At 41.0% G+C, this 23,102-nt stretch overlaps 1 protein-coding gene across 3 annotated transcripts in view; it reads left to right on the top strand.

Moving 5' to 3' along the window:
- Window positions 1-23,102, top strand: part of LOC127486336 (zinc finger protein 717-like) — a 49,782-nt gene that overhangs the window by 21,391 nt on the left and 5,289 nt on the right. For 2 of the 3 annotated variants that reach the window (XM_070054816.1, XM_070054817.1), the window contains exons 2-3: window positions 22,578-22,704; window positions 22,948-23,040. In XM_070054816.1, coding sequence (XP_069910917.1) covers window positions 22,581-22,704; window positions 22,948-23,040 — 217 coding nt within the window. In that variant the 5' untranslated portion in view covers window positions 22,578-22,580. Of the gene's footprint in view, window positions 1-16,212; window positions 16,375-22,577; window positions 22,705-22,947; window positions 23,041-23,102 lie in introns of those variants that run through there. The other variant, XM_070054815.1, reaches the window with a different exon arrangement.

Raw genomic sequence — 23,102 nt, forward strand, 5'->3', positions numbered from 1 at the left:
AACCCACTAAGCCACAGTGCCTGTCCCAAAACGATTTTTGGTTTCTGTATGATAGCCATACTAACTGGGGTGAGGAGAAATCTCACTGTGGTTTCTATTAGCATTTCCCTGATGGCTAGTGATCCTGAACATTTTTTCATGTGTCTGTTGGCCATTTGAATTTCTTCCTTGGAAAAATGCTTGTTAAAACTGCCTGTTAATATAACAGGAAAAATGCCTGTTGCCCATTTCTTGAATTGGATTCTTTGTTTTGTTGTTGAGCTCATAGAGATTTTGGAGATTTTTACTAATAGTTTGTGAAGGTTTTCTTGCATTCTGTCAGTTGCTTCCTTAGTTGCAGTTCAGAAGCTTCTTAGCTTGATATAATCTCCTTTGGCTATTTTTCCTTTTATTGTCTGTGCTTCATGGGGTCTTTTTCCAAAAGTCTTTGACTATGACAATGTCTTGCAGAGTTTCCCTGATATTTCCCCCTAGATTTAGATGATTGATCCAATTACAGTTAATTTTTGTACAAGTTGCAATGTGGGGATCTTGTTTCCTACTACAGTGTGAAGAACAAATTTTCCCAGCACTATTTTTGAAGATTGTCCTTTCTCCAGAGATTGCTTTAAATTTGTTTGTCACAAACTAACTGGTTTTAGATGTGCAGATTAATTTTCAGAGGTTCTATTCTGTTTCATAGGTCTACATGTCTTTTGGCATGCCAATAACAAGCTATTTTTATTATAACTGCCCTGTAGTAGATCTTGAATTCTGGAAGTGTGATGCCTCCCTCTTTGCTTTTATTAAGATTGCCTTGGTATTTCATCCCAATTTTAACATCATTTTTTTCCTAACTCTGAGAAGAATGTTGTTGATATTTTGATTGAGATCACATTGAATCTGTAAATTGCTTTTGGGGGACTGGCACTGTGGAATAGTAAGTTGAGCCTCTGTGGCATTGGCATCTCATGGATGCCAGTTTGGGTCCCAGCTGCTCCTCTGATCCAGCTCTCTGCTCAAGGCAGAGGAAGATGGCCCAAGTGCTTGGGCTCCTGTATCCACATAGAAGATGAGGAGGAAGCTTGTAGCTCCTGGGTTCAGATCAGCCCAGCACCAGCCATTACAGCCATTACAGCCATTTGGAGAATTAACCAGCAGTTAGAAGACATCGCTTTCTGTCTCTCCCTCTCTTTGTCTATAACTGCCACTCAAATAAATAAATGATTGTAAAAATAAAATTAAAAACAATTTATTTTGGTAGTATGGGAATTTTGATATTAGTTCTTCCAATTTATGAACATGTATTTCTTTAATGTTTTGTGATTTTTCTTGTAAAGATCTTTCACACCCTTGACTAAATTTATTACAAGGTAATAAAAAATGTTTATGGTTATTGTGAATGGCACTGATCTGATAAGTTATTTTTCAGCAATGGCATATCTGTGTATGTAATGGTTATTGATTTTTGTGTGTTGATTTTATATCTTACAACTTTACCAAACTCTCTTATGAGTTTCAATAATCACTTGGTGGAGTCTTTTGGTTTCCCAATATATAGGATCATGTCATCTGCAAACAGATTACTGGACTTTCTCCTTTCTAATTTTTTTTTTAATTTCTCTTACTTGAATTATTGCCATGACTAAAACTGTTAGTAGTGATGGAGAGCAACTGTGGTTTCAGATCTTAATGGAAATGCTTCCAAGATTTCCCATTCAATATGATGTTGTTGAAGATTTGTCATATATTGCCTTGAATGTGTTAAGGAATGTTCCTTCTATACCCAACTTGCTTAAGGTTTTTATAATGAAAGCTTGTTTTTTGTCTAATACTTTCTCTTCATCTATTGAGATCATCATGTGGTTTTTATCCTTTAGTTTTCTAGTGTCACATATCACATTTATTGATTTGCATATGTTGAATGATCCCTGCATACCAGGGGTACATTCCACTTGGTCCAGGTAAATTATCTTTATGATCTGTTGTTGGATTTTTATTAGCTAGTATTTTGTTAAGAATTTTTTGCATCTGTGCTTCAGAGATATTGTTCTTTAATTCTCTTTCTCTATTGTATCATTTTCTGGTTTAGAAAATAAGGTGACACTGGCCAAATAGAAGGAGTTTGGGAATACTCTTCTCTTTCCATTGTTTTGAATAGCTTAAGAAGAATTGGAATTGGTTCTGTTTTGAAAGGCTGGTAGAATTTAGCACTGAAGCTATCTGGTCTTGGGCTTTTCTTTGGAGAGTTTTTGTTACTGATTCAGTATCTGTCTTGGTTTTTGGTTTGTTTAGGTTTTCCATATGTCTTCACGACTCAATTTTGTTATGTAGCATGTGTTTTGATTTCTTCTAGGTTTTCTAATTTGTTGCCCATTGCATGTGATGCCCACATTCTATATTGCAGTGCTAATCTAAGTTTTCAATGTTCCACTTCCAAACCAGTTTCCTGCTTAATATCTCTGGGAATCATGGGGTAGTGGTTCAAATTCTTCAGTTCCTCTCACCTAAGTGCAAGATCTACTACTTATTAGGGGACTTGAGAGCCTGGTTCAGCCACAGCTTTTGCAGACATTTAGAAAGTGAACTAACATATGGAAGACCTCTCTGCCTCTCTCTCCTCAACCACTTTGTGTGTGTTTCTCTGTCCTTTTTAAAATAATTTTAAGTTATTTAATTCTTTATTTGAAAGTCACAGAGAGAGAGAGAGAGACATAGAGAGATCTTCCATCATCTCGTTCACTCCCCTGGTGGCTCCAATGGCCAGTGTTGGGCCTTGTTGAAACCAGGAGCTTCTTCTGAGTCACCCATGGGGATGGCAGGAGCCCAAGTGCTTGGGCCATCTTCCACTCTTTATCAGACCATTAGCATGAAGCTAAATCAGAAGTGGAACAAGTGGGACTTGAACTGGTGACTATATGGGATGCCAGTATAACAGATGGCAGCTTGGCATACTGCAGCACAACACCAGCCCCCTCTCTACCTTTCAAATAAACAGATCTTTAAAAAATAAATGAAAATGTTCTTAAGGAGGCAAAAGTCATCATGATTGAGCACTGAGGAATCTATTGAAATGATTACATTTTAAAAGATTTATTTATATATTTGAAAGGCAGTGTTAGAGTGAGAAAGGGAGAGACTGATCTTCCTTCTGGTTTGTTCTCCTCCAAAATGGCTGCAATGACTGGGGCTAGACCAGGCTGATCTCGTAAGATAGGAGCTTCTTCCAGATATCACATGGGTTCAGGGGCCCAAGCATTTGGGCAAGCCTTTGCTGCTTTCCCAGACACATTAGCAGGGAGCTGGATAAGTTTGGAGCATCAATATCTGTGACATCCTCCTTGCAGTACAAGGATATAGAGCCCATCTGGGACAATTAACGTCCTATTTATGGGTGGGCCAAGTATAACAGCTTCCAGCTCTCAAGGTTTGGACTAGATGGGTTCTGAGGAATTGTGATATAATGGATACTAATTCTTCACTCTTGGTTTAAGCTTTTGTTAGCAGATAATGGCTGTGACTACTTTGGGTCTCTGGATTGTCATCAGTGAAGGCATCTGGATTAACAGTAACGAGATCAACAGTCAGCAAAATGGTGTCCAGCTGAACTTAAATGGTTTTTCTTTTTTATCATTAGAATAGTGACCTCCTGCTGTACCCTGGCATCTGGACATAGACAGCAGACATTGGAAGCCATCCCCTTTGCCAAATGGAGTATGCCAAGTTTGGGTCCATCATCTATTAAGGAGGTCTTAGTAGCCATTCTCATGTTTTACTGTTCTATATCCATGGCCAAAGTCCTACTAGATAACAAGGTTTGGAGAATCACAGGCTCAAGGTATGTAGGTGACTATTTTTCCAATATAGCACAATTAATAGAAATCTAATTTAATTTTACTGGCACATAGCAAGGTTCCAAGAGAGGTTATTCCTTGCATCACAGCCCTTGAGAAGTAATGGATATCACAAATGATCCAGAGAATTTAGAAGGCATATGAGCTCCACGAGTGAAGAAGTCACTGAGAGCACTAAGGATAGTGCCTACAGAATTCAATTTGACTTTTCATTGGAAGGGTGGCCATATAAGCTGGGCTGATTTATAGCATCCATGACAATTAATTTTTTAAATGAGGCATGCATTGCACCAAAACCCAGGAAGGACTAAAAGGTATTAGCATTGTATGTTCTTCACAAGTGTGTCAAATAGTCTCATAAAGGGAAGAAGTCATCAATGTGATATATTCTTGTGCTCCTGATAAAAGCTGGGTACAGTAAAATTCTTTGCAAAAATTATGTTTGATGGCCAAGTCAATGAAATGCTCATGTATACCCTAGAAAAAGAGTCTTTTCAAAGTGAAGGCAAACTAGACTGAGGAGCTGTTGGAAAAGCTTTCAGCAAAAACACATTTGCCACTTTTTTTTTTCTTTTTTTGGACAGGCAGACTGGAGAGTGAGAGAGACAGAGAGAAAGGTCTTTCTTTTGCTGTTGGTTCACCCCCCAATGGCTGCTGCGGGCAGCGCATCGCACTGATCTGAAGCCAGGAGCCAGGTGCTTCTCCTGGTTTCCCATGCGGGTGCAGGGCCCAAGGACCTGGGCCATCCTCCACTGCACTCCCGGGCCACAGCAGGGAGCTGGCCTGGAAGAGGAGCAACTGGGACAGAATCCAGCACCCCGACTGGGACTAGAACCCAGGGTGCTGGTGCCGCAGGTGGGGGATTAGCCGTGTGAGCCGTGGTGCCAGCCAACTTATAGTATGTTTCTTTCAAATGTATTTGCCAAGCCAGGAATTAATGAGGAATTGGAATATTATGCAAGCACTTCGTGTGGTTAGACAAGTTTTATGTATCCTCACTGTATCCTAAGAGGTTGATTTTCCAGCAAATTTCTTCCTAATGGAGGTGTGCATTGTTTTACAGGGAAAGTAGCTTCATCAGCCCGTGATGTCAACAGGGAAAGATGATGGAAAGTCTCCTTTGTTTTCCTTCTCAGCATATGCCATTGCGACTACTCCCACCATCTTTAGAGAATTTCTGGTCCTGAAGCTGTCCTCATATTGCTCAAGGACTGTGTGATTGGTTTCTATGTCTGTGAATGTTAGTGTGGGGGTAAAAGGAACTTTGGAGAGCAGGGCAGGTTCCTGTCTTTTGATGGCATAGGTGCAGTTGTAGATTGGAGGCATTATAATCTCTTTCAGGTACACCCTATAGACCTTGGCTGGTTCAGGAAGGGATACCAGTGGTAGATCCTTAGTTCCAAAGCCATGGAAGGAATAAATAATGTATTTTCAAGGATTTTTTTTTTTTTGGTCAGAAGATGAGGGGCTAGCACTGTGGCTCAGTGGGTTAGCGCCCTGGGCTGAAGTGCCAGCATCCCATATGGGTGCTGGTTCTAATCCCGGCTGCTCCTCTTCTGATCCAGCTCTCTGCTGTGGCCTGGGAAAGCAGTAGAAGATAGCCCAAGTCCTTGGACCCCTGCACCCATGTGGGAGACCCAGAAAAAGCTCCTGGCTCCTGGCTCCTGGCTTCAGATTGGCACAGCTCAGTTGTGGCCATCTGGGGAGTGAACCAGCATATGGAAGACCTCTCTCTCTGTCTCTACCCCTTTCTGTAACTCTGCCTGTCAAATAAATAAAAATAAATCTTTTTTTTTTAAAAAAGAAGATGATGTGTCTGACAGAAGACCAGTGGGTCTCCAGCAATACAGAAAGGGGTTCTAAAATTTCTGTAGACAACTAGTCTCATACAAGATGGCCATGGGATGGAGATGGGTATTCAGACCACTTGAGCCGAATTGTGTATGAACTGAATGTAGGTTGCACCTCTGTCACTGTTTACTCATCTTTAAGATGAGTATAGCAACAATACTAGTGAAATGTCTTTACTGTGAGATGTGTGCATGCTGACTTACACTGTGTTGCAATTACATTTATGGGATTTCTGGTGTATCTTCTTTAAATGAAGTTTCTCAATTCCTGCACTGTATAGCCTGCCCAGTGCTACTCATTCAAGGTTACAGAACTTATAGAATACATAGTTTCTGGGAACATGGAAGTTTGGGTACTGGGGGACAGTCCCATATCCTTTGGAAGTGAGAAGTTTTTATGGCATTTGAAGAAGGGAGCTCAATAAATAGGAATCTTTTCTAACAGAATACAACTTAATGCTCTCTGAGATAACACCTTCAGGCTCAGAGCAGAGACAAGAGTCATTAAAAAGTAAAGAACCTAGTTGCATGGTCCAAGCAGTTATGGATCATACTGACCAGAGTGAACAAGATATACTTGATATTACCTTATCTCATCCATTAGTTTTCAAAACTTGGTGGTAACAGAAGTTCTGGACCAGCATTCAAAAGAGAGTTGTGAGTGGATTAGAAAGACAGTGGTCTTAAGGGTGCAGCCTGGGGTGGAGGGATGACCTCTCCAATCTGAGAGTCACTATTTGCATTGCTTCCTACCACATGCCCATTACATCATTCCACTATCAGCATCTCTAGAAATGGAGGTCTGTAAAATCTAGTCTGTTATATATTGGTACCTGGGCTATGCTTCTGCCCCCTGTATTCTTTTTCTCTTTAACTTTTATTTAATAAATATAAATTTCCAAAGTACAGCTTCTGGATTACAATGGCTTTTTCCCTCCCACCTGCAACCCTCCCACCTCTGGCTCCCTCTCCCATTCCATTCACATCAAGATTCATTTTCCATTCTCTTTATATACAGAAGATCAGTTTAGCATATATTAAGTAAAGATTTAAACAGTTTGCACCCACACAGAAACACAAAGTGTAAAGTACTGTTTGAGTACTAGTTATAGCATTAATTCACATTGAACAACATATTAAGTACAGAGATCCTACATGGGGAGTAAGTGCACAGTGACTCCTGTTGTTGATTTAACTATTGACAGTCTTGTTTATGGTGTCAGTAATCACCCTAGGCTCTTGTCATGTGTTGCCAAGGCTGTGGAAGCCTTTTGAGTTCACTGACTCTGATCTTATTTAGACAAGGCCATAGTCAAAGTAGAAGTTCTCTCCTGCCTTCAGAGAAAGGTAGCTCCTTCTTTGAAGGCCTATTCTATCCATTGAGATATCACTCGCAGGGATCTTTCATTTAGGTTTTTATTTTTTTATTTTTTTTATTTTTTTATCCAGTGTGTCTTAGCTTTCCATGCCTAAAATACTCTCATGGGCATTTCAGCCAGATCCGCATGCCTTAAGGGCTGATTCTGAGGCCAGAGTGCTGTTTAGGGCATCTGCCATTCTATGAGTCTGCTGTGTATCCGGCTTCCCATGTTGGATCATTCTCTCCTTTTTAATTCTATCAGTTAATGTTAGCAGATACTAGTCTTGCTTATGTGATCCCTTTGACTCTTAATCCTATCACTATGATCAATTCTGAACTGAAGGTGATTAGTTTGACTAGTGAGATGGCATTGGTACATGCCACCTTGATGGGATTGAATGGGAGTCCCCTGGTATGTTTCTAACTCTACCATTTGGGGCAAGTCCAATTGAGCATGTTCCAAATTGTACATCTCCTCCCTCTCTTATTCCCACTCATATTTAACAAGGACCACTTTTCAGTTAAAGTTCAACACTTAAGAATAACTGTGTGTTAATTACAGAATTCAACCAAAGTATTAAGTAGAACAATCAAAAAAAAAAAACTAAAAGGGATAAAGCACTAAGTTGTACATCAATAGTCAGGAAAAGGGGTGATCAAGTCACTGTTTCTCAAAGTGTCCATTTCACTTCAACAGGCTTCCTTTTAGGGGCTTGGTTAGTTGTCACCGATCAGGGAGAACCTATGGTATTTGTCCCTTTGGGACTGGCTTATTTCACTCAGCATGATGTGTTGCAGATTCCTCCATTTTGTTGCAAATGACCAGATTTCATTGGTATTGACTGCTGTATAGTATTCTATAGAGTACATGTCCCATAATTTCTTTATCCAGTCTACTGTTGATGGGCATTTGGGTTGGTTCCAGGTCTTAGCTATTGTGAATTGAGCTGCAATAAACATTATGGTGTGGACATCTTTATTATTTGCCAATTTAATTTCCTTTGGGTAAATCCCAAGGAGTGGGATGGCTGGGTTGAACGGTAGGGTTATCTTCAGGTTTCTGAGGAATCTCCAGACTGACTTCCATAGTGGCTTTACCCGTTTGCATTCCCACCAACAGTGGGTTAGTGTCCCTTTTTCCCCACATCCTCGCCAGCATCTGTTGTTGGTAGATTTCTGAATGTGAGCCATTCTAACTGGGGTGAGGTGAAACCTCATTGTGGTTTTGATGTGCATTTCCCTGATTGCTAGTGATCTTGAACATTTTTTCCTGTGCCTGTTGGCCATTTGGATTTCCTCTTTTGAAAAATGTCTATTGAGGTCCTTGGCCCATCTCTTAAGTGGGTTGTTTGTTTTGATGTTGTGGAGTTTCTTGATTTCTTTGTAGATTCTGGTTATTAACCCATTATCTGTTGCATAGTTTGCAAATATTGTTACCCATTTTGTCGGTTGCCTCTTCACTTTCCTGACTGTTTCTTTTGCAGTACAGAAACTTTTCAATTTGATGCAATCCCAAATGTTAATTTTGGCTTTGACTGCCTGTGCTTCTGGGGTGTTTTCCAAGATATCATTGCCGGAACCTATATCTTGCAGGGTTTTTCCAATGCTCTCTAATAATTTGATGGTGTCAGGTCGTAGATTTAGGTCTTTAATCCATGTTGAGTGGATTTTTGTGTAAGGTGAAAGGTAGGGGTCTTGCTTCATGATTCTGCATGTGGAAATCCAATTTTCCCAGCACCATTTATTGAATAGACTGTCCTTACTCCAGGGATTGGTTTTGGATCCTTGATCAAATATGAGTTGGCTGTAGATGTTTGGATTGATTTCTGGTGTTTCAATTCTGTTCCATTGGTCTATCCATCTGTTTCTGTACCAGTACCATGCTGTTTTGATTACAACTGCCCTGTAGTATGTCCTGAAATCTGGTATTGTGATGCCTCCAGCTTTGTTTTTGTGTACAAGATTGCTTTAGCTATTCGAGGTCTCCTGTGTCTCCATATAAATTTCAGCACCATTTTTTCTAGATCTGAAAAGAAGGTCTTCTTTATCTTGATTGGTATCGCATTGAATCTATAAATTGCTTTTGGGAGAATGGACATTTTGATGACGTTGATTCTTCCAATCCATGAGCCCGGAAGATTTTTCCATTTTTTGGTATCCTCTTCTATTTCTTTAAGATTTTGTAAATCTCATTGTAGAGATCTTTAATGTCCTTGGTTAAGTTTATCCCAAGGTATTTGATTGTTTTTGTAGCTGTTGTGAATGGGATTGATCTTAGCAGTTCTTTCTCAGCCATGGCATTGCTTGTGTATACAAAGGCTGTTGATTTTTGTGCATTGATTTTCGACGCTGCCACTTTGCCAAACTCTTCTATGAGTTCCAATAGTCTCTTAGTGCAGTTCTTTGGATCCCGTAGATAAAGAATCGTATCATCTGCAAAGAGGGATAGTTTGAGTTCTTCCTTCCCAATTTGTATCCCTTTAATTTTTTTTCTTGCCTGATGGCTCTGGCTAAACTTCCAGAACTATGTTGACTAGCAGTGGTGAAAGTGAGCATCCCTGTCTGGTACAAGATCTCAGTGGAAATGCTTCCAACTTTTCCCCATTCAATAGGATGCTGCCCCTGGGTTTTTCATAAATTGCTTTGATTGTATTGAGGAATGTTCCTTCTATACCCAATTTGCTTAGAGTTTTCATCATGAAATGGTGTTGTATTTTATCAAATGCTTTCTCTGCATCTATTGGGATAATCATATGGTTTTTCTTCTGCAGTTTGTTAATGTGGTGTATCACATTGATTTGCGAACTTTGAACCGTCCCTGCATACCAGGGATAAATCCCACTTGGTCTGGGTGGATGATCTTTCTGATGTGTTGTTGCATTCTATTGGTGAGAATTTTATTGAGGATTTTTGCATCTATGTTCATCAGGGATATTGGTCTGTAATTCTCTTTCAATGCTGCATTTTTTTCCAGCTTAGGAATTAAGGTGATGCTGGCTTCATAGAAAGAATTTGGGAGGACTCCCTCCGTTTTGATTGTTCTGAATAGTTTGAGAAGAATTGGAGTCAGTTCTTCTTTAAATGTCTGGTAGAATTCAGCAGTGAATCCATTTGGTCCTGGGCTTTTCTTTCTTGGGAGGGCCTTATTTGTATCTTAGTTATGGGTCTGTGTAGGTTTTCTATGTCTTCCTGGTTCAATTTAGGTAGATTGCATGTGTCCAGGAATCTATCCATTTCTGATAGGTTTCCCTGTTTGCTGGCATACAAGTCCTTGTAGTAATATCTGATGACTCTTTTTATTTCTTTGGTGTCTGTTGTTATGTTTCCTTTTTCATCTCTGATTTTATTGATTTGGGTCTTTTCTTTTTTTAGTTAGTTGGGCCAATGGGGTGTCAATTTTGTTTATTTTTTTAAAAAAAACAGCTGTTTGTTTGGCTGATCTTTTGTAATTTTTTTTTGATTCAATCCTGTTGATTTCTTCTCTGATTTTAAATATTTTTCTTCTCCTACTAGATTTGGGTCTTATTTGCTGTAGTTTTTCTCTTCCTTGAGATGAATTGAAAGCTCATTTATTTGGTGTTTTTCCAATTTCTTGGTGTAGGCACCTATTGCTATAACCTTTCCTCATAACACTTCTTTTGCTGTATCTCATAAATTTTGATATGTTGTGTTGTTATCCTCATTTACTTCCAGAAAGTTTTTGATTTCTCTTTTGATTTCTTGAATGACCCATTGTTCATTCAGGAGCATGTTGTTCAGTTTCCATGTTTTTGCATACTCTCTAGGGATACCTGAGTTGCTAATTTCCAACTTCATTCCTCTATAGTCTGAGAACCTGCATCGTATGATTCTAATTCTTTTAAATTTGCAGAGACTTGCTTTTTTTTTATTTTTTTTTAACTTTTATTTAATGAATATAAATTTCCAAAGTACGACTTATGGATTACAATGGCTTCCCCCCAATACCGTCCCTCCCACCCACAACCCTCCCCTTTCCCACTCCCTCTTCCCTTCCGTTCACATCAAGATTCATTTCAATTATCTTAATATACAGAAGATCAGCTTAGTATACATTAAGTAAGGATTTCAACAGTTTGCTCCCACACAGAAACATAAAGTGAAAAATAATAGATGATTTTTTTTAAATGATGATGAAATCAGATCAGACCTATTTTCATGTTTAATCCCAGTGAGAGTCAAGTTGGGAATTGATAATTTCTTTTTTTTTTTTTTACAGAAGATCAGTTTAGTATGCATTAAGTAAAGATTTCAACAGTTTGCACCCCCATAGAAACACAAAGTGAAATATATTGTTTGAGTACTCGTTATAGCATTAAATCTCAATGCACAGCACATTAAGGACAGAGATCCTACATGAGGAGTAAGTGCACAGTGACTCCTGTTGTTGACTTTACCAATTGAAACTCTTGTCTATGGCATTAGTAATCTCCCTATGCTCCAGTCATGAGTTTCCAAGGCTATGGAAGCCCTCTGAGTTCTCCGACTCTTATCTTATTTAGACAAGGTCATAGTCAAAGTGGAGGTTCTCTCCTCCCTTCAGAGAAAGGTACCTCCTTCTTTGATGACCTGTTCTTTCCACTGGGATCTCACTCACAGAGATCTTTTGCCAGAGTGTCTTGGCTTTGCATGCCTGAAATACTCTCATGGGCTTTTCAGCCAGCTCCGAATGCCTTTAGGGCTGATTCTGAGGCCAGAGTGCTATTTAGGACATCTGCCATTCTATGAGTCTGCTGAGTATCTCACTTCCCATGTTGGATCACTCTCCCTTTTATTTATTCTATCGGTTAGTGTTAGCAGGTACTAGAAGTGTTTATGTGCTCCCTTTGACTCTTAGTCCTTTCATTATGATCAATTGTGAACTGAAATTGATCACTTGGAGTAGTGAGATGGCATTGGTACATGCCACCTTGATGGGATTGAATTGGAATCCCCTGGTATGTTTCTAACTCTACCATTTGGGGCAAGTCAGCTTGAGCATGTTCCAAATTATACATCTATTCCCTCTCTTATTCCCACTCTTATGTTTAACAGGGATCACATTTCAGTTAATTTTCAACACTTAAGAATAACTGTGTATTAATTACAGAACTAAACCAGTCATATTAAGTAGAACAGACAAAAAAACTACTAAGAGGGATAACATATTAAGTTGTTCATTAACAGTCAGGGCTATGCTGATCAAGTCACCGTTTCCCATAGTGTCCATTTCACTTCAATAGGTTTCCTTTTTGGTGTTCAGTCAGTTGTCACCGATCAGGGAGAACATATGGTATTTGTCCCTTTGGGACTGGCTTATTTCACTCAGCATGATGTGTTGCAGATTCCTCCATTTTGTTGCAAATGACTGGATTTCGTTGTTTCTTACTGCGGTATAGTATTCTAAAGAGTACATATCCCATAATTTCTTTATCCAGTCTACCGTTGATGGGCATTTAGGTTGGTTCCAGGTCTTAGCTATTGTGAATTGAGCTGCAATAAACATTAGGGTGCAGACCGCTTTTTTGTTTGCCAATTTAATTTCCTTTGGGTAAATTCCAAGGAGTGGGATGGCTGGGTTGAATGGTAGGGTTATCTTCAGGTTTCTGAGGAATCTCCAGACTGACTTCCATAGTGGCTTGACCCGTTTGCATTCCCACCAACAGTGGGTTAGTGTCCCTTTTTCCCCACATCCTCGCCAGCATCTGTTGTTGGTAGATTTCTGCATGGAAGCCATTCTAACCGGGGTGAGGTGAAACCTCATTGTGGTTTTGATATGCATTTCCCTGATTGCTAATGATCTTGAACATTTTTTCATGTGCCTGTTGGCCATTTGGATTTCCTCTATTTGAAAATGTCTATTGAGGTCCTTGGCCCATCTCTTAAGTGGGTTGTTGGTTTTGTTTTTGTGGAGTTTCTTGATCTCTTTGTAGATTCTGGTTATTAACCCTTTATCTGTTGCATAGTTTGCAAATATTTTTTCCCATTCTGTCGGTTGTCTCTTCACCCTTCGATAGCTCAGTTGGTAGAACGGAGGACTGTAGAACAGACATGCATCGTATGATTCTAATTCTTTTAAATTTGCAGAGACTTGCTTTATGGCCTAGTATGTGGTCAGTCCTAGAGTAGGTTCCATGCACTGCTGAGAAGAATGTAAAATCTTTAGCTGTAGGATTGAAAGTTCTGTATATATCTGTTAGATCCATTTGGGCTATAGTGTCAATTGAATCTGCTGTTTCCTTGTTGATCTTCTGTTGGGTTGGTCTATTTCTGAGAGTGGAATATTGAAGTCCCCCAGTACCAATGTATTGGAGTCTATGTCTCCCTTTTAAGTCACTTAACATATCTTCTAAATAAACTAGTGCCCTGTAATTAGGTGCATATACATTTATAATTGTTATGTCTTCCTGTTGAATTGTTCCCTTAATCATTATATAGTGCCCCTCTTTGTCTCTCTTAATAGCTTTTGTGTTAAAGTTTATTTTGTCTTCGGCCGGCGCCACAACTCACTAGGCTAATCCTCCGCCTAGCGGTGCTGGCACACCGGGTTCTAGTCCTGGTTGGGGCGCCGGATTCTGTCCCGGTTGCCCCTCTTCCAGGCAAGCTCTCTGCTGTGCCCAGGGAGTGCAGTGGAGGATGGCCCAGGTGCTTGGGCCCTGCACCCCATGGGAGACCAGGAAAAGCACCTGGCTCCTGGCTCCTGCCATTGGATCAGCGTGGTGCGCCGGCTGCAGCGCGCCGGCCGCGCCGGCCATTGGAGAGTGAACCAACGGCAAAGGAAGACCTTTCTCTCTGTCTCTCTCTCTCACTGTCCACTCTGCCTGTCAAAAAAAAAAAAAAGTTTATTTTTTCTGATATTAACATGGCTACACCTGCTATTTTTTTGGTTTCTGTTGGCATGGAATATCTTCTTCCAACCTTTCACTTTCAGTCAGCATGCATCTTTGTTGGAAAGATGTGTTTCTTGTAGGCAACAAATAGATGGGTCTTTTTCCTTAATCCATTCGGCCAGTCTGTGTCTTTTAACTGGACAGTTGAGTCCATTAACATTCAATGTGACTATTGATAAGTAGTAACTTTGCCCTGCGATTTTCCCAAAGATATTTCTAATATATGCTTTGAACTTCCTGTGATCTTTTACTGGGAGATTTTCTTCCTTTACCTTTTTTCATATTTATGGCTGTGTTTCTGTGTGTAACACGTCTTGAAGCATCTTTTGTAGGGCTGGATGAGTGGTGACAAATTCTTCCAATGTCTGTTTGCTATGAAAGGTCTTTATTTCACCTTCATTCACAAATGAGAGCTTTGCAGGAGATAATATTCTGGGCTGGCATTTTTTCTCTCTTAGTACCTGGGCTATATCTCGCCATTCCCTCCTATCCTGTAGGGTTTCTGATGAGAAGGCTGCTGTGAGTCTAATTGGAGATCCTCTGAGAGTAATCTGACATTTCTCTCTTGCACACTTTAGAATCTTTTGTTTATGTTTCACTGTAGTGAGTTTGATTACAACGTGTCAAGTCAAGAATCTCTTTTGGTCATGTTTATTAGGGGTTCTATGAGCTTCCTGTACTAGGATGTCTCTGTCCTTCTCCAAACCCAGGAAATTTTCTGCTAGTGTCTCACTAAAAAGGCCTTTCTCTATCTCCATGCCTTCAGGAACTCCTAGAACCTGAATGGTGTGTTTTTTAATAGTATCCTGAGGATTCCCCACAATATTTTTTAGATTTCTAATTTCCTCTTCTTTTCTTTGGTTTCACTGTATGCTTTCCTGTGCTCTCTCTTCTGCTTCACAGATTCTGTTTTTAAGGCTCTCAAGTGCATTTGTCATTTGATCCATTGAATTCTTCATTTCATTTTGATTTCTCTTCACTATCTCAATTTCATGTTCTACTAATTGCTTCATTTCATTTTGATTTTTCCTTAAGATTTCATTTTCATGAGAGAGATTTTCTACCCTGTCTAGTAAGGATTTCTGTAGTTCAAGAATTTGTTTTTGAGAACTTCTAAGTGTTCTTATCATATATTTTTGGAAATCCGTCTATTGCATTTCTTCTATCTCATCACCTTTACAATCTTGGCTTGGGGTGTCTTGTTCATTTTGGGGCATCATAATGTCTTCCTTGTTCTGGTTTCCTCAGTTTCTGCATTTGTTGTTTGGCATTATGGAGATATTCTTTGGTGTCGTTCCCCCTCTTCGTGGAGGAACGACACTAAACCCTGCCTAGGCTTCATATCTGAGTCACGGCACCATTATGTCGCTCCCCCTCTTCGTGGAGGAACGACACAGGACCCTGCGTTGTTCTTTCATCTGCTCAGCCCTCCCCGGGTTTGCTGCTGGTTCTTCCCGGGTTGGCTACCGTCCCTTCCACCTCCGTGGAAGGGCGGCTCCCCCTGCCACTTTCCCCACTTCCACGGGGGAGCGGCACACCGCCAGCCGGCTCTCTCGGGGGCTGCACAGGTGTTCCTTCAGATAGATGTTCCTGGTGCATGTTGTCTCTCTCCTCCTTTATAGTCCTCTTCCACCAATCCCAACTCTGCTACCCACACGCCGAGTATGCTGCTCTCCTCCAATCAGGAGCAGCTCCTGCAGCTTGTCAAGTTGGTGAGAGGCAGCTGGGTAGAAGCTGTTTGCTCCTCTCCCAGTGCCATATTGTGGGAGAGCAGATGTATAGAATAAGTCTTAATTCCAGTAACAGTATAGTCTGAGTTGCTCCCCACACTTTGGTTGCTTCTTTTTTTTTTTTTTTTGCTGTTGTGGTTTTTCTTGTTATACTATGACTTGATTAAGTGGACTGTCTGCTTTTGATGGATCCTTAGAGGCTTGTGATGGGTGTGGCCAGAGAGCTCAGTTTGATTCTTCAGGGTTAAGGGTGACATACCCAGGTTAGGCGTATTAAATTTTTTCTCTTTCTCTCTCTCTCTCTCTCTTTTTTTTTTTATTAAGAAGGGAAGTAATTCCACACAGCTGAGTGGAATTGAAGGCAGTCAATGTCTGAGCTCTGGCCCCTGTGGGTGTAATATTCATCTGCTCTGTCCCAAGGACCACACAAAGGATCTGTTCAGTCCTCAGTGTAAGCTCAGATTCCCCTGCAGTCTTCCACCGGGTTGCCAAGGTTACCAAGTTTTCGGCGTCTCCCAAGAGTACTCACATCTCAGAAACTCCATGAGTTCTCTCACACACCCTCAGTTTTTTTTTTTTTTCACAGTCACAGTTCATAAGCTCCCACACATTCACTAGGTCCTAACCTCCTTTTATTTCTCCCCACCAGAGTCAGCACAGCTTTTACGTATGTCCAAAATGGTGCCTGCTCTTTGTCTTGCTCACCTTTGTAAGGTGAGTGGAGACAGAGAATCATGTCCATACTGGTCCCTTTTATTTTATTCTATTTTATTTTATTTATTTTATTTCTCTCTTTTAGTTAGCCTGGTAGACTTTCCCCCACAGGGTTTCAAGCCTCATTCCCTCTAGGCTCTTCCTGTGACTTCCCTGCAAATGTCTTGGGCTACTGAGGTTTTGCCTCACCTCCCTTTCCAGTGCTGGTGTGTAGACTCGGCAGCTGGGGTCCCGAGCCATGGGCACCTATGCCCTCCACGTAGGTCCACCATGTCCCACTAGTTCTGGAAGAGTTTCTTCTGCAGTTTTTCCCCTAACTTCCCTGAAACTATAGTATCTCCACTTTTATTAAACTATTTTTTCCTGGACTATCAGTGTGCTCCCTCCCTATTCCACCATCTTGGAGGACTCCTGCCTCCTGTATTCTAATAGTCCTTCCTGGTAGCTCAAGGAAGTTTTGCCAGGATCTCTGTAAAAAAAGATGAAACAAATTGTATTTCAGAAGAAAAGTGCTTTGTGTAGTTTCACATGATTTGTAAATACCCAGCACCTTAACTTCTGTCTAATGTTCTCTATCTTGCCACACTTAATTAAAAAACATTTATTTTTCAGATCCATTTCAGAAATTGTCACCAGTTCAAATAGTACTGCTTTAGAAAACTTTCATGAGCATGTCTTCCCTTTTGCTACTAATGCTATGTTTTGAGTGTATGACTTCAAAAAACATATCATGAGGCTGGTGCTGTGGCACAGTGGGTTAATGCCCTGGCCTGAAGTGCCCACATCTCATATTGGCATGGGTTCAAGACTCAGCTGCTCCACTTCTGATCCAGCTCTCTGCTATGGCCTGGGAAAGCAATAGAAGATGGCTCAAGTCCTTGGGTCCCTGCACCCCTGTGGGAGATCTGGAAGAAGCTCCTGGGTCCTGGCTTTGGTTGGTGCTGCTCCGGCCATTGCAGCCATTTGCAGAGTGAGCCATCAGATGGAAGATATCTCCCTCCCTCTCTCTCTCTCTCTGCATAAATTTGACTTTCACATAAATAATCTTTAAAAAAAAAACAAAAAGCATATCATAAAAATTTTCCCATTTCAGTAATTTCTTCTTGAATAATATGCAGTATACATGCAGCTACAGAAAATTACTGTGAACCTTTATCCTGCCTTCTGAGATAGTAAAATTATATTAAATTAGATTTCATATGATAATAAGCTTCTTAAAATATAAACCAAAAGAACACAATGAGCATATATAAGCCGAAATGTGAAGAACAACCTTATGGTCTCCAGATAATTTATTTTTATGAATCCCAGGACTCTTTTTTTTTATTTTTATTTTTTTGTATCAGCAGCTTTTCTAAGGTCTAATTGATAGGCAAAGATTTTGTTTATAGGAGCTTTTTTCTAAGTTTTTTAAAAAAATTATTTGAAAATATTGTATATAGAGGAGAGACCCAGAGAGATCTTCCTTCTGCTTGTTCACATCACAGATGGCTGCCTTGAGCAGGGCCAGGAAAGAATGAGGCCAGGAACCAAGATCTTCATCTGGGTCTCCCACATTGGTAGCATTTGCCCAAGTATTTGGATCATCTTCCATTGCTTTTCTCAGGCCATCAGCAGGAAGCTGGGTCAAAAGCAGAACAGCCAGAACATGAACCAGTGCTCATATGGGATGCTTGTATTGCAGACAGCAGGTTTACTTGTTTACAATGCTGGCCCTGCTTTATAGGAACTGCTAAATGAAATTTTGAAGTTGTATGCATTGTAGTTTGCATGTAATTCAACTTTCTGCCATACTTACTGATATATATCAGCATTTGATGTAGGACAAATCAGAAAACACAATGGCTTAACAAATAGCCAGTTGATTTGCAGTTCTGACTCTGTGTTATGGGCTGTAGTCAGCTGGGCAGTTCCTATGATCAGTCCAGGAGCAGAAATGAGAGTTTAGCCATTTGGGGAACTGATTGAGGCTTCACTTAAGTGTCTGGGGTTTGTGGTGAATCTTGGCTACATATTATCTCTTTTTTTCTTTTTTTGACAGGCAGAGTTAGTGAGAGAGAGAGACAGAGACAAATGTTTTCCTTCCATTGGTTCACCCCCCAAATGGCCACTATGGCCAGCATGTTGTGCTGATCCAAAGCTAGGAGACAGGCACTTCCTCCTGATCTCCCATGTGGGTGCAGGGCCCCAGAACTTGGGCAATCCTCCACTGCCTTCCCAGGCCACAGCCGAGAGATAGACTGGAATAGGAGCAACTGGGTCAGAACCGGCACCCAAACTGGGACTAGCACCTGGAGTACCAGTGCCGTGGGCAGAGGATTAGCCTAGTGAGCCACAGCGCCAGCCTACATACTATCTCTTCAACAGGCAGGCCCCAGGGTTTTTCAGAAGATAACTGTCAGAAAAAGAAATCTGAGAAGGAAAATACTTTACAAATTGTCTATTTCTGGGGCTGGTTCTGTGACACCACCTGTTGTGCCAGCATCCCATATGGGTGTCAGTTTGTGACTCGGCTGCTCCACTTCTGATCCAGCTCTTTGATACAGCCTGGGAAAACAGTAGAAGATGGCCCAAGTCCTTTGGCCCCTGCTCCCTTGTGGGAGACCTGAAAGAAGCTCCTGGTTCATATCTTTGGATCTACACAGCTCCAGCCATTGCAGCCATCTGGAGAGTGAACCTGCAGTTCAAAAACCTCTCTTTCTCCTCCTTCTCTCCCTCCCTCCCTCCCTCTCTCCATCCCCCTCTCTCTCTTCTCTGCCTCTCCTTCTCTCTTTATGTAACTCTTTCATACAAATAAATATTTTAACAAATTGTCTATTTCTATCACATTTACTGGTATCTCATTGGGTAAATCAAGTGAAATGGTGAAATTCAGGGTCTTTTTTTTAAAAAGATTTATTTATTTATCTGAAAGAGTTACACACACAGAGAGAGGGAGAGGCAGAGAGAGAGAGAGAGAGCTCTTCCATCTGCTGGTTCACTCCCCAGTTGGCTGCAATGGCCAGAGCTGTGCCAATCCAAAGCCAGGATCTAGGAGCTTCTTCTGGGTTTCCCACATGGGTACAGGGGCCCGAGGACTTAGGCCATCTTCTACTGCTTTCCCAGGCCATAGCAGACAGCTGGATCAGAGTGGAGCAGCTGGGAATCAAACCAGTGCCTATATGGGATGCCAGTCTGCAGGTGGCAGTTTTACCCGCTAGGCCACAGTGCCAGCCCCAATCCAGGGTTTTGTGAAGGGATGAATACAGGGAAAGGTGCTACTTGGAATCATTACTGGTAAAGTGCACTGCATTAAATATACATTATGTGCATTTGTTAACTTTCTTTAGTATAAACTTTAATAACAACATAATGTTTACCTCTGATAACCTCATTCATTTGAACACTCAACATTTCTTTTTACTTTTACATTATTATTTTACAAAATTCGTAGATAATGCTTTCGTTAAACCAATGATAACTTCTGTTTAATCTCTGCCACTTAATATAGGTGGGTGCATTTTCCTATGTATTTCTATTTTTACAGGTTTATTCCTCCACAGTGAAGCTGATGTTTTCTTGGTTAATGTATTTATTATTCTTTATTCATTCTATTATATCCTTTTTTTCCCACTGTTCAGTGCAGAAGGAAACCAGAGGGTTTTTTTTTTAAGATTTCATTTATTTATTGAAAGAGTTGCAGAGAGAGAAAGTCTTCTATCTGCTGGCTCACCCTCCAAATTACTGCAAAGGCTGGAGCTCAGCCGATCCAAAGCCAAGACCCAAGAGCTTCTGGGTCTCCCATGCAGGTGCAGTGGCCCAAGGACTTGGACCATGTTTCACTGCTTTCTCAGGACATAGCAGAAAGCTAGATTGTAAGTTGAGCAGGCAGGACTCGAACCAGAACCCATATGGAATGTTGGCACTGCAGGCAGCAGCTTTACCCATTATGCCACAGCGTTGGCCTCCAGAGTTTTCTTTGAACTCCTGCCATTCACCTTCTCTCCCAGGTATGATTCTGGGTCCTCCACATGTTTCTAAGAGGAAAGAAAATTAATATATCACCTGTAAGTGTTTTTTTTTTTATTATTCCCCAGCTTGTCAGTACTCATTTTAGGTGTTTAATGCTAGTTTATTTATTTATTTTTTAGATTTTTTTTATTTACTTGAAAGTCAGAGTTTCAGAGAGGCAGAGGGAGAGAGAGAGTCTTCCATCTGCTGGTTCACTCCCAGTTGGCCACAATGGCTGGAGTTACACTGATCCAAAGCTAGAAGTGAAGAGTTTCTTCTGGGTCTCCCACATGGGTTCAGGGGCCCAAGGACTTAGGCCATCTTCTACTGAATTCCCAGGCCATAGCAGAGAGCTGGATTGGAAGTGAAGCCACTGGGACTTGAACTGGCACCAATATGGGATGCCAGCACTGAAGGCAGTGGCTTCACCTGCTATGCCACAGTGCCGGTCCCAGTATACTAGTTAATTAAAATGGAAAACATGGGGTCAGCTCTGTGGCTCAGTGGGTTAATGTCCTGGTCTAAAGCATTGACATTCCATATGGGCACCAGTTTGAGACCCAGCTGCTCCACTTCTGCTCCATTTATTTATTTATTTGAAAGGTGGACTTGCAGAGATTGGGAGAGACAGGGAGACAAAAGGAGATATCTTCTATCTACTGTTTCATTCCCCAAATGCCCACAATGGCTGGGACTGGGCCAGGCCAAAGCCAGGAGCCTGGGACTCCATGGGTCTCCCACACTGGTGGAAGGATCCAAATACTCAAGCCATTTTCACTGCTCTTTCAATCAGATTAGCAGGGAACTAGATTGGAAGTGGAGCAGCAAGGACTCAAGTCCTCTGTTTACATGGGATGCCAGCATTGATGGTGGAGGCTTAGCCTGCTGGATCACAATTCTGGTGACTATTGCAGGTTCTGAAATAAATCTCTAAGCATTTTTCTCAGTGAGTCACAAATGCAGATTGTACTGCAGACATTCCCAGGTTCTCTTTTTGGGCAAATAATTCTATTGCTTTCACTTTAATTAGATATAATGTTATTTCTTTATTTCTTTCTTTATTTTTTTTTTTACAGGCAGAGTGGACAGTGAGAGAGACAGAGAGAAAGGTTTTCTTTTTTTTTTTTTTCTTTTTTTTTTTTGCCATTGGTTCACCCTCCAATGGCCGCCACGGCTGGCGCGCTGCGACTGGTGCACCGTGCTGATCTGAAGCCAGGAGCCAGGTGCTTCTCTTGGTCTCCCAGGGGGTGCAGGGCCCAAGCACTTGGGCCATCCTCCACTGCACTCCCGGGCCATAGCAGAGAGCTGGACTGGAAGAGGGGCAACCAGGACAGAATCTGGTGCCCCAACCGGGACTAGAACCCGGTGTGCCGCACCACTAGGTGGAGGATTAGCCTATTGAGCTGTGGCGCCGGCCGGTATAATGTTATTTCAATTGTTTATCAGTAGAATAATCATAGACAAGGGCAAAAGCTAATTTGTATTCTTTGTCTTACCTGTATTTTCTTACTTAAAAATATTTATTAGCTTGATAGAGAAAAAAGTTGATGGACTGAGAGAGCTTTGACACATTAATTCACTTCCTAGATAACCATACCAAATAGGTGGGGTAGGACTGAAGCCAGGATTGAGGAATGGAATCTAGGCCTCCTTCATTGGTGACATCACCATTGCTTCCCCAGGTTTGCATTATCTGGGAGCTAGAAACTAGAGCTGGCATTGGAAATCATAGATACTCTGAGGTGGCATCATAAACAACACTAAGCTAAATGTCTGCCCTGTCTTTTAATATATTTTTTCTCTGACATATTGGAAATGATATGCATGGTGTTTTCCTGGAAATTGTTTTCTGTTCATTCCCATCGTAATTTCACTGATGGTTTCTTGTCTTTTTTTCTGGATGCTTCTACATACTTCTCCTTGACATTGCCCATTCAAGAGTCAGTATTGCCCCTCTTCTAGCCTGCTGTGCAATTCCCCTTGACAGATGTGGCCTTTGTGATTTGAACCTCCTGTTTCCCTCTAGCTTGGGCATTTCTCACAGCCAGTAGATAAAGGGTTTGACTCTGTTGAATGCTCTGTGTGGCTTTCTAAACACTCAACAAGTCTAATGTGACACCATATCCTTCCTTTTTTCCTTCATAACCATACACAACTGTCAGTGTTTATTTTGTGTCAGAGTTAATATGTTGACTGGAAGTGTATTATTATAGGTGATGACAGCATTTGAAGATGTGGCTGTGTACTTTACGTGGGAGGAATGGCAGAAAATGAACAATGCTCAGAAAATTCTGTACAGAGATGTGATGCTGGAGACCTACAGCAGCCTCTTCTCCTTGGGTGAGTGACACCCTTCACATGCCCAGTGATAATATTTTTTGCTATTTGATAAATAAGGGAACAGTTTATAATGTTTAATATTGGGCAGGATTAGAATTTGAGTCCATGAATAATCTGAACATCTACCATCTAACAAAAGATTCAAATTGGAACATTTGTTGCATAGCTCCTGAACCAAACTGTAGTCCTTTAAATAACCCAAGATAGTGATTTCACAAAGTCTTACTTTGTTTCCATTAATAGGGCACTGCATTACCAAACCTGACTTAATCTTCAAGTTGGAGCAAGGAGCAGAGCCATGGATGGTGGACGAATGCTTGAATGAGAGCCTTCCAGGTCAGTCTGCACATAAGATACAGGGAGGCCAAGGCAGAAAGTGTGCAGGTGTTGACTGGTGT

Source organism: Oryctolagus cuniculus, chromosome 12 (genome assembly GCF_964237555.1).
Source record: "Oryctolagus cuniculus chromosome 12, mOryCun1.1, whole genome shotgun sequence".
Classification (NCBI taxonomy): domain Eukaryota; kingdom Metazoa; phylum Chordata; class Mammalia; order Lagomorpha; family Leporidae; genus Oryctolagus; species Oryctolagus cuniculus.